Raw genomic sequence first — 11670 nt, forward strand, 5'->3', positions numbered from 1 at the left:
CTCCTCCTTTTCTGTCCTCCTGCTGTACACCCTCCCTGTGTTTCAAGTTGCACATATCTTCATACTCATCATGTCCCTTGAAGGAAAGCCCTTTGAGGACTGAATTTTCCCCTTCAGAGGCAGCTGCATACAGTAGGTGCTCAATAAATGTATTCTAGGTTTGACTAAGGAACCAATTGCTGCTGTTCTGTGAGGAGTTTGGCAAACCTAAGAACTCCTATCCAGTTCAGCCTTGAAGGCCTGGGGCAGGGCTGTGCTCAGTTGGTCTCAGTGGCAATAAAGCCATTGATTCCACAACTTGTCCCTTGTTTTTCCTTTTCCCCAAGTCAGCAAGGCACCTGGTCCTTGTTAGGGGCTAATTACTGGCCAAGTGTGGGCCTGGGGTGGTGGGTGGGTAGTGGGGAGCAGCTGCTGGGAAGACTGCCTTTGGAGGAAAAGTGGTTTCCTTTTAGGAATGAAAAAAATAAGGGAAGAGAAGGCCTTGCTTCTTTATGAATCAAAAACTCGGGGGTGGGATCTTTCCACCCCTCCCCGTCTTCTCCCTTCTGCCCAATCCCGACCCACACAGATCTAACCACGAGGAGTCCACTGCCTGTCTGTGGAGCCTCCAGCTGGAGTCCCCGCCCACAGCTGAGAATAGAGACAGGATTAGCTCGCAACCTCCCCTGCTTTGTTGCTAGCCGGGAAGAGACACAGGCCTGGAAAAATAGTGGCAACCAGCACAGCAGTAATAACCCACGTTTGCTTCTCTGTTGGACCTCTCAGTTTACAAAACATTCACCTGGTCTCTTGACAACCCTGGGATGCGTGTGTTGGGAGAGTGTTCCTTTTCACTGATGAGAAAACTGAGGCTCTAGTGCAAAAGTGAGGCTGGGGCTCCAGCACACACAGGCCTGGCCTTTGTTCAGCCTGTAGCCCAGCACTTGAACCCCAGACCTGAGCTGAGCGGCGTCATGCTAGGCAGACTGGCAGAAAGTTGAGGCCATGTGTTGCTTTGGAACTGATCCCTGACCACCTCCTACTGTCTCAGAGCCCAGGCCGTTGGCCTGGGCAGTGCCTGCTGCCTGCTCCTCGTTTGCCCCTCCCCAGCCTCCTCAGCACACCCCCTGAGGCCCTGAAGCTCCTGAGTAGAGCTGATCAGGGCCTCCCTGGCATCCTCAGGCCTTCTCCCTCTGCCTTCTGACTTTTGCCATGACTTTCTTTGGTTTGGGTTGGCCCGGTGTCCTTGGCGACCATCCCTGACAGCCCGGGTCTCCCTGGCCACCTCTCACCTTCCTCCAGGAAGCCCTCCCAGCCCGCCTTCCCACCACTGACTTCCCTTTCCACAGACTCCCTGGAGTAGTGATGTCTGTATTCTCCTCGTGCCTACCTGGAAATAAGACCAGGTCTTATACCGCATTTCCCTGGAAATAAGACCGGGTCTTATATTAATTTTTGCTCCAAAAGATGCATTAGGGCATATTTTCAGGGGATGTCTTATTTTTTCATGTACAACAATCTACATTTATTCAAATATAGTCATGTCATCTTCTTCTGGAACATCGTCATTATGAACATACTAAATGCGTCCACCTGGCTGACGATCTTAACTGGGGCTTATTTTCAGGGAAACACAGTAGCTGGGTTAGGATGTGTGAGTCAGGGCCTCCTCTGCCCCCTCAACTGACTCCTTCCCATCAAAGCACAGGACAGTGCCCCAAACGCTTGAAGAATGAAGCAGGACGCCCACACTCAGGCGTGGAGGAGGAGTCCACAATTTTTGAAACTACAATGACCTGTGGTATGTGCTGCCTCAGTTTCCCCAAGAGGTCTGCCTATGGGAGAACAAACAACAGAAAGACCAGCATCACCCCGTTCCCTGCCAGCAGAGTTCAGCCAAGCACGCTGGCCAGGCCCTCCTGGTCGCTCTTCCCCTCTGCTGCTGGGACTAGAAGTGCCTGCTGTGGCAGCAGCTGTGGGTGGGTCCTGCCACTGGCCAGGACCTGGCACTCTGCGTCTCTCTCTTTTGCACCCTGACTGCCTGAGCCCCACCCAAGGCGCCTGTGGCCAAAGCCAGCTTGCTGGTAAAGGGTGGGTCCTTGTGCCCTAGATGGGGTCTACCTGAGCTGGGTGTAGCCCAGCTGCCCAGGTCCTGCACTCACGGAATTGGCCATCTGCCATGGAGGACACAGAACCCAGGCCACGACTGTGCAAGGGAACACAGGCTTTTGGCCCCAATTCTGAGGCCCTGCAGTCTCGTGGGCAGATGCTTCACGGCAGTGGGCCCCTGACCAGGGACCTCTGCTAGGAGTGGTCTTGTTTTTGCTGCTGGCTGGAGGCATTGATGGAGCCCCTCCATGTGCAGGCAGCCAGGCACAGGAGGGAGGGCAAATATTCCCAACAATTACACAATTCAGGAGCTGCAAATTTAGGTTTGCTGCCCTGGGAGCCAGCTGTGGCCTGGAGGCCGGTGGCAGGGCTTTGTCTTGGCTAGGGGCCGGGTCTGAGCCATGCCCAAGCCCTACTGGGGAGATGGGGTGGGGTGAGAGGACCGTCTCAGAGCCTCTGTTCCCAGGAGAAGACACTTATCTTTCACAGGCTTATGGCTTCAGTGGCTATGACCAGCTGGCCACAGCTGACTCCCCAGGGGTTGCGCTATTTCTAAATATTGGTTCATGCTGTTAACCCGTGCTGTATTCCATCGGTTGACATCCGGCTGCCTGCAGAGAGAGCCTCTGGGAAAGGGAATGAACAGCCCCTGTTTGGATGGAAAATCTGTGCACATACTTGCCCAGGGTCTAGCATAGCATAGGTAGCTTTGGGGGCTGGGGAGGGGCTCCCAAAAGAAGGATGAGAAATACCTGCTTAGGGCTGGGAATGAGGCTTCAATGGGCGTTAGGATATGTGCGTCTGAGCTGGTGGCTGGGCAGGGCAGTGGAAAGAATGTGGGGTTAGGAGCCAGAAGTCTGGCTCTGCCAAGCTTTTCTGTGTGGCCTCAGGGAGTCACCTCACCTCTCTGCACCATTCCTCTCCTCTGTAAGTGTAGAACCACCATGGTGCTCGGATGAGGCCCTCCAACAGAGGTGCTGGGGCTTTATGAACTGTGAAGGGCAGTGCCTGGTGGTTACGATGACAGGAAGTGTTGGTTCCAGGGTCCCGCTTACTGCCCGACTCCATGGAGTCCCTTGAAGGAGAGGCAAGACTGACAACCAAGAGCCAGCTGGAGAAGGTAGCAGGGGTGTCTTCAGTTTGTGTGGGGCTTAGTAGGTATGTAGAACTTGAATTTGAGCCCCCTTAGCTGGGTGTCCTTGTGCAGTGAAAAACCTGTTGTAGCCAGCCTCCAAGATGGTCCTCAGTGGTCCTCACTGCCTGGCATTCACACTCATTGAATAGGGCTGACCTGCATGGTTAATAGGGCATTATAGAAATGAGGGAGTGTGACTTCTAAGGCGAGATCATAAAAGATGTGACAGCTCCTGCCTTGTCTCTTCTGATTACTTGCTCTGGGGGAAGCCAGCCACCATGACCCAAGGACAGTTTAGCAGCCTGTGGAGGCCCATGTGGGGAGGAACTGAGGCCTCTTCCCAACAGCCAGTGCCAACTCACCATTCATGTGAGTGAACCATCTTGAAAATGTAAAGTTTCAGATGACTGCAGCCCCTACTGACATTTTGACTGCCACTTCTTGAGAGACCCAGAGCCAGAACCATCCAGCTAAATCACTCCTAAATCCTGACCCACAGAAATGGTCTTAGGTTTTGAGGACAATTTGTTACTCAGCAATAGGTAACTGATACAAACCTGCACACTGTAAATGGTGGCCCAGTGAGCCAGACTGAGAATGTGTGTGGGACTCAGAAAGCAGGACTCTGCTCCCTTGAGGAGGAATGATGTTTCCTTGATCAATCCATGGATTGACTCATTGACTCATTTACTCAACAAATATTTCTCAAGCACTTACCACATGTCAAGCACTGTGCTGGGGGCTGGGAACACAAGAGTAATGGCAGACACCCTGGGGAGGAGGACAGGGGGTTGTCTAGGACAAGCTCAGTTTTCCAGCTTGGGCACTTGGATGGATGGTGGCATCATTCATTGAGATAAACGGGAGATGGGGGCATCTCATGAGAAAAGCTTTGGGTGTGCTGATTTTGAGGTGCTTGTGAGAAACCCACACGGCATTGTGCAGCCTGTTGGATATGTGGGTCTAAAACTCCTGAGAAGGTCTGAGCCGGAGGCATATATGTGGGAATTGTCAGGGTACAGGTAATGGGAGTGAAGCAACAAGAGGAGAGGAGACTGCCCAGGCGAGAGGAGGGTGGTGGGAAATGAGAGGAAGGCCCAGGACTGAACTCTGACACACCAACTTTTTTTGGACGTAATTTCAGGCTTACAGAAAAGTAGCAAGACCATTACAAATGTTTCCCACATACCCTTCACCTAGATTTCCCAAATGTTAATATTTTACCACATTTTAAATTCTTTTCTATGTACATATACTTTTCCTGAACCATTTGAGAGTAAGTCGCAGACATAATGCTCCTTTAGCCTTAAATATTTCAGTATGTATTTCCTAGGGACAAGGACCTTCTGTTTCATAACCAGAGTGCAGTGATCAAAATTGGGAAATTAACATTGGTATAATACTTTTAACTAGCCACTTTGTTTTCCTGGTTTTGCCAATTTCGCCAATAATATCCTTGATAGCAAAGGAAAATCCTGGGTTGCATTTAGTTGTTCTATCTCGAGTTTCTATTAATCTGGAAAAGTTGTTCAGTGTTTCTTTGTCTTTTAAGACATTTACATTTCTGGCAAGTACAGAACAGTTATTTTAGTTTTTTTGTTTTTATTTTATTTTATTGGGGAATATTGGGGAACAGTGTGTTTCTCCAGGGCCCATCAGCTCCAAGTTTTTGTCCTTCAATCTAGTTGTGGAGGGCACAGCTCAGCTCCAAGTCCAGTTGCCGTTTTCAATCTTTAGTTGCAGGGGGCACAGCCCACCATCCCATGCGGGAATTGAACCGGCGACCTTGTTGTTGAGAGCTTGTGCTCTAACCAACTGAGCCATCCCATCTGGCTGCCCCTGCGGCAGCTCATTGTCTTCAATCTAGTTGTGGAGGGCGCAGCTCACTAGCCCATGTGGGCATCGAACTGGCGGCCCCGTTCAGAGCTCGCGCTCTCAGCAGCTGAGCCGACCGGCCGCCCCAGAGCAGTTATTTTGTCAAGTGAATCTTGATTTGCGTTTACCTGGTTTCTTCATAATTAGACTCGGGTTGCACGTCCTGGTGGGAAGACCCCGGAAGGGATGTGGTGTCCCTGTCAGCGCTCCCGCTCGGGGTGTGTGCCTCTCTGTCCCACTGTGGGTGGTGTGAACTTACGTCACTTGGTTGAGCTGGTGCCTGCCAGGATTCTCCCTGCCAAGTTACGGTGTTTCCCTTTGCAATTAATAAACATGTGCCAATATTGAAAGTGAGGTTAAGGCAGAAGTCCCAGGAAGAAAGCGTGTGCGGGGGGAGTAGAGACACGGGAGGAATATACCGGAACATCCTAGAACCGGGAGGAAGGGCTACAAGGAGGGAGTGCCAGTCATTTCGGTCCAGTGCCACCGAGAGGCCAGTCAGGCGAAGATGAGTGTCCGGTGGCTGCAGCTTCCACAGGCAGATCATAGTGGAGGTGGAGTGATGGGGCTGGGCCAGCCTGTGGAGAGTGAAAGAAGGTGAGAACAGACAACAGGGAAACACCTCTTTGGGGAAGTTTGTCTGTGGATTGGACACAGGGATCCAGGCAGTGACAGAGAGGTGTGAGGGGCCAGGGAGATGGTCTATAATAGATGGAAGGACGTAGGGTATGGAAGTGAGTCAGGAGGGGACAGGTGAGGGGTTAAAGCTGAGAGGGCTCACAGAGAGTGAAATGTCCTTGAGGAGGCAGAGGACATGGGAGAAAGTCTTGGTGGGCCCTGCCCAGCCCCAGAGGGAACTCGGAGCAGGTGACAGGAAGCCGGTGGTGCTGATGGTGAAACAGGGATGGTTTGGGTCAGAGTCCATTCTGATGACCTCTCTTCTCAGCTGAGGAGGTGGTGGAGTAGGGGCTGGAAGGCGGCCGGGCATGACGAGGGGGATGAGCCGTGCTTGAAATGGTCTCTGGAGAGGGGAGAGCAAGCCACCCAGAGTGGGGGTGGGCAGTTGGGCAGCATGAAGGCAAGTCCAGGGTTTGGGGCCATGAGCGCGCAGCTGCCTGATGCAGGTGGACAAGGCAAACTGGTGATTTACCAGGAAAGAAGCTGGACCAGGAGGGCAATAAAGGCAGGAGGGGCCTGAAGGACCGGGAGAAAGTGCAGGGTCAGTGGTGGGTTCTCAGTGACAGCAGACAATTTGTGCTAGAGTACCAGAGCGAGTGACACGGAAGGACAGAGGCTGGTATTCCAGAGGGAAATGGATGGTCAGTGCTGGGATGTACTGGGGAGGGTGGCTGAGAGGGAGTGGAGGGGAGGGGTTTGGAGATAGCTGGACCGGGAACTGGGAGGCCAGGGGATTGGTGGGAGGTCCCTGAGGAGGCCTAAGCGACCAGGATAATAGCAGGAGCTGGGTGGGGGTGGGGAAAAAGACCTCAAGCCAGGGCCACCAGGTGTACAAGTCAGGACAGATGGCAGCCCCGAGATGATGAGTGGCTCTGGGTGCGGAGCCCTGGAGAGCAGTGCTTCTGACAGGAGGGGAAACTGCCTGATGGGTGCCGGAGACCAGGGACCAGTTTCACCTTGGGCTCAGCGGCATGGGGGTGTGGCAGAGAGAACAGCAGCTTTGGAGAGGACCAAGGGCTGTCTCCAGGGGTGAACTGGGTCTCCGTTAAAGCTTAAGGGAGCATTTGGAGCAGAAGCGGGGTGGCTTGTGACCTGCTGGGGTGTAGAATGGTTGATTCCCCCAGAGAGCAGTGCACAAGGATGGTAGTGCAGGCGGGGAAGTGTCAGGAGGGCTCCCTGGGTCTGAGAAACCAGGAAACTGCCCCCAGATTAGGAAGTGTAGGTCCCAGCCCCACATCTGGCCCCTATCAGCATGAGGGGACCACCAGGGCTGGGGCAAGCAGGCCCACAGCTTCCTCCAGGAAAAGCTGACGAGGAGGGGGTGAGGAGGCTGCACTGCCCATGGCCCCAGGCCATCTGAGGCTGGGCTACCCCTCCTTGCCCGGCCTCCCCTCTCCAGGAATCAGAGGCTTGGCTGCCCCACAGGTGATGCGAGGGGTACGGGGAGGTTTCCTGCCATCTCTTCTGAGCCTTTTAGTCCCACATGGGGCTTCTGGAACGTCTGGTTGGTCTGCTGCGAGCCCTCACTGTGCCTGCCAGTTGGAATGAGTGCTGAACCCGTTTTGGTTTCCATTAGATCAGAGGCTATGAGACAAAGAGAGCCCTGGAGTTTGTGTCCTGGTTCTAGCTCTCTATGATGTGATCGGAGTCTTTGGGCAAGTCCTTCCACTTTCTGGGCCTCAGTTTCCTTATCTGTGTACTGGGGCTGTAGCGGACACCCTCTCTAAAGCCAGCTGTCATCTCTCCAAGGTGGAAACTCGTTTTACCTGCTTCTAATCAAGTCTTGTCTGAACTATGAACTGGTAGAAGTAAGAAGGCCCCGGGGCCCCCAAACCTCCTGAAGTTTTAGGGGTGAAGAGGTCTCCAGCATTTCCTCAGCCCTGGGCCTCATCCACCAGTCTTATGGGAGCTGGGTACCTTCCCTGACACTCAGTGTTTCCTTTCACACCACCCCCACCCTGGGGTGCTCCTGACCACAGGCACAGGAAGTGGTTTTTTAAGACCACAGCACCAGCCCTCCATGCTCCTTTATTTGCTCCCCATTCCCCGCCTGAAATGCAGCAGCAGGCAAGTGTTCCTCGAGCTAGACATGGGTCTCAAAAGATACTGTGCTTTTGGGCAGGGGTCTGGGAAGCTATCAGGCAATTACACCTTGGTGTGAAATAGCCGCTTGATCCATTCCCAAGGAAAAACAGACTTTGATAGAAGGGAGAGCATGTCCAGACACTGGGGGGACAGTTGGGTGGGTGGGGGGTTTAAAGGATCACCCTAGGGGCTTGTGCAGACTGCAGGAACCCTTGACCCATGACCTACCCACTCTTTCCATTCCTTTCCCCAACCCTAGAGCGCCCATCAGGGGTGAAGAGCTCTGTCACTCTATCTCTCCCCTTTCCTTCCCTGCCCCAGGGTGCTGGGAACCCTTCAGGCTATTTAGCTTGGTTGGGGGTAAGGGGCAGTGGGGCCTAGTTCTCAGGGTTCCACAACTAAGCAGCCAGCGTAGAATTTCTACACCACAGTTCAGGCGCCACGGCAACTGAGGGAAATAAACAGTTGGGCCTCACAGTCCAAGTTCTGCAGTGATGTCATCTCCAGCTCCTGCCTGCTGGGTCCTGCAGCTGGCTGCACCCCAGATGGCCTCAGCTGCTCAAGACTGAGGACTGCCTTCCTTCCCAGCCTGATACCACCTCTGGTGTCAGGGAGACAGTGGACACAGGGGCCTGGACAGGGGCACATGGAGCAGGCCCCACACAAGCCCAGCTCCTTGCATCTGCTTACGTGTCTCAGTAACTGCTATTGGCCTTCCCTCTGCCCCAGCCATGAAACTGCCCAAGGGGCCCAGGAACTCTGTGTTCTATGGGCAGCACCTAGAGAAGAAGGCACAGGTGCCCTCACGGCAGGAGGTAAAGCAGACCCCTGTGATCATGGCGTCGATCAAAGGTGAGAGCAGGACCCCACCCTGAGCCTGGGCCCCTTCCTCTCCCTGCAAGGCTGCTGAAGGCGTCCTGCCTCAGTCCTGCCTCCTGCAGGCTCTCCTTGAAGCTACAGAATAGCTGTGCCTCCGAGTAGAACCTCAACCTCGCAGGCAGGCTGTATAGACAGCTGGAAATTTTCCAGTGGGGTTCAGGGTGGGGGAGGGAGGCAGCATGGGGCATGAAATGAGGCCAATTTTGGAAAAAGGTTAGGGATTTATTGGAGCCTTAATCCCAGCTTTAGCTTTTTCTCTTTTCCTTCTTACTTTCAACTGAAAGCAGACAACCTAATTTTTACTACATTGTTATTTGGGAGGTGGTTTAGTATGTGATTAAATGTTTGGGCTCTGTTGGCTAATTGTCTCAGAATTTTCACATTACCCGTTTGTGTGACTTTGGGCAAATTGATATTTCTAAGCCTCAATTTTCTCGTCTGTAAAATGGGAAAAAATGATAGTCTCTATCTTAGAGTTGGGAGGTTTAACTAAAATAACACACATGAAATGCTTAGTATACTACTTGGCACAGAATAAGTTTTCAGCTCATTGCAACTATTGCCTTTCTTACTATGCATTGTCTGTCCAAGAGAAATTGCATTTTATCTGGGAACGCTACCTTTTACCCAGGGAAGCAGTTTGATGGTGGGATTTGTGACAGTGTGACATCAGTGGGAACAATGACCCCAGTGTTCTCATGATGCATCGTACTTGGGGCTTGCCGCCTCTGCCACGGTGGGCCCAGGCTGAGTGCGGCCCTGTCCATCCTCACAGGTCCAGGGCCCGCCAAGTACCTGCGGCCACCCTGCACGGGCTACCTCGGCCACGACAGCTCCATGTTCCAGGAGCCCGCCAGCACTCTGCACACTCAGCTCTCGGACAAGTGTGAGTGCCCCAGCGCCCAGCACTCCCCTGGGGGCGGGGCTATTATTGTTGGGTGCTTGGGGTGGCTGTGAGAGGAAAGTAGCTGTTATCTGTAGCCACAGGCCCCTGGGAACCCGGTCTGCCCTGAACAGGACAGCCAGGTGGCCCGCTGGGACCAGAGGAAGCCAGCAGGGATGCCCGAGTGGCCTACCCCTTTGAAGGCGATTGTGGGCATCCCCCAACTGGACCTCCTGAGGGAGTTTTGAAAGGATGCTGTCACTGTCCAATTGGCACAGCAGGGTGTCCTTTTTGTCTGGTCTTTGGCTGGGGCCCTTGAGCTCTGGCTGCCATGGATTCACTTGCCACAGCAGCTGGGCAGGAATAGCCAGGGATTGGAGAGAGTGGTGGGTGGTGGCCCCCAAGCCTTTCACAGAGGGTGACTTAGAACCTCCTAGAAAGGTGGGAGCAGATGGCTACAGAAGAGCTGGGACTACTGTCCACAGTCAGGAAAAGGAAAAGCTCCAGGGGTGGGGTGGGGTGGTGGTCTAAGGTCTAGGGGACCTGCTAGGCCCCTCCCAGGGGGTGACACACCCTCTTCGGCAGGGGAATCTCCTGGCTGGGACTGGGCCCCTTAATACCAACAGTAGCCACCGTGCCTATTATTACCCCTTGGCACCGATCCCTAACCAGCTGAGCTAGCTGCTGTGCAGCTGTTGTCATTTTATCTGTCCCTCTGAACAAGTTCTTGAGAATGTTAAAAGCCCCTTTACAGATGAGGAAACGCAAGTTCCCATAGCACCCAAAAGCCCTAGGACTCAGAAGGGCTCTCTTGGCTCCTCTCTTAGGGAGGGGGATCTGCCTAGAGACAGGCCAGGCTGGCCCTGGGGAGGCACCTGGGGCTGACTGAGCCTCTCCTGGGCTGCCCGGCAGGGGTCATGGACAGTAACCCTGGACCTTGCTATTTCTTGGATCCTAAAATAACTCGGTTTGGAATGTCCAGCTGCCCTCAGGTCCCCATGGAGGAACGCATCTCTAACCTGCGTAAGATGGGACGGGGAGGGAGGTGCGGGTTGGGGGGTTGGGGCATGGGGATCCACCCTTAGGACCTGAGCAAGGGCAAAGGGTCATGGTTCCCCACACCAGGTGTGTCTGTGGATGCTGGCATCTCCCTGCAATGTCACATCAAGACACCAATGTCACCATGTCTGTATCACTACACTTAATGCCTTGAAGTCAATGTTATGCATGTTTGTTGGGGGTATTATGATAAAAATGGGGCTCATGTCACAGCTACCACATTGTCATGCTAATGGGCTCATGGGCTCTGATGCTTTCAGGATGCTTTCTCAGTGCTATATCACAAGGACAACGTGAGAACACTGACAGTCCAAGGGTGGTGTTCTCATGGCACTTGTGGTTCTTATATTGTGACAACAGTGTCACATCCTGATGTCAGGGTGGCCTAAGTCCCTCCCTTGCCCATAGCCCCGTGCAGGGGTGGATGTGTCCCTGCTGGAAGTAGGCTCTAGTGATGTCCAGTCAGGCTAACCAAGGCCTCAGCCCCCCACCTTCACCACTTTCAGGCCTGAGCTCCACTCCATCCTCCTGCCACTACTACTTGGAGAAGACCCACACTCCTGGGGAACGTAGGGCTCCCCAGTACACTTTTGGTTACCGCTGCCCATACAGAGTGATGGACCCCAACCCGGCCCCCAACCAGTACAAGCTGCCACTCTTGCTGGGACCCAACATCCCTGTCACCCGAGCTGCTCCTTGCTACAGTTTGGCACCTGCAGACAAGAACTGGTTCTACCAGGACAGTGTGGCAGGAGGCCCTGGGCCAGCCACGCATGCACGACCAGAGCCATCCGTCTACCAGAAGCGCAGCCCCATCCACAGCATGGCCAAGCGCTTCGCCTACCCGATGGACCACACCCCTCAGCCGGGCCCCGGTGCCCATGATGTCCAGCACGTCACGGTGCATAAGCCCCGTACACCGGCTTTCACCATGGGCATCAAGCACTCTCCTCACCTGTGCCCACTGGTCATCGATGTGCGCGACTGA

The 11670-nt window shown here is 53.9% G+C and overlaps 1 protein-coding gene across 1 annotated transcript; it reads left to right on the plus strand.

Moving 5' to 3' along the window:
• The first annotated feature begins 8580 nt into the window (after window positions 1–8580).
• Window positions 8581–11670, plus strand: CIMAP1C (ciliary microtubule associated protein 1C). Its single transcript, XM_019750954.2, has 4 exons — window positions 8581–8713; window positions 9516–9626; window positions 10536–10646; window positions 11189–11670. Exons 1-4 carry the CDS (start codon window positions 8593–8595, stop codon window positions 11668–11670), a joined length of 825 nt encoding a protein of 274 aa, XP_019606513.2. The 5' UTR covers window positions 8581–8592.

This window comes from Rhinolophus sinicus, linkage group LG03, assembly GCF_036562045.2.
Source record: "Rhinolophus sinicus isolate RSC01 linkage group LG03, ASM3656204v1, whole genome shotgun sequence".
In the NCBI taxonomy this organism is placed as follows: domain Eukaryota; kingdom Metazoa; phylum Chordata; class Mammalia; order Chiroptera; family Rhinolophidae; genus Rhinolophus; species Rhinolophus sinicus.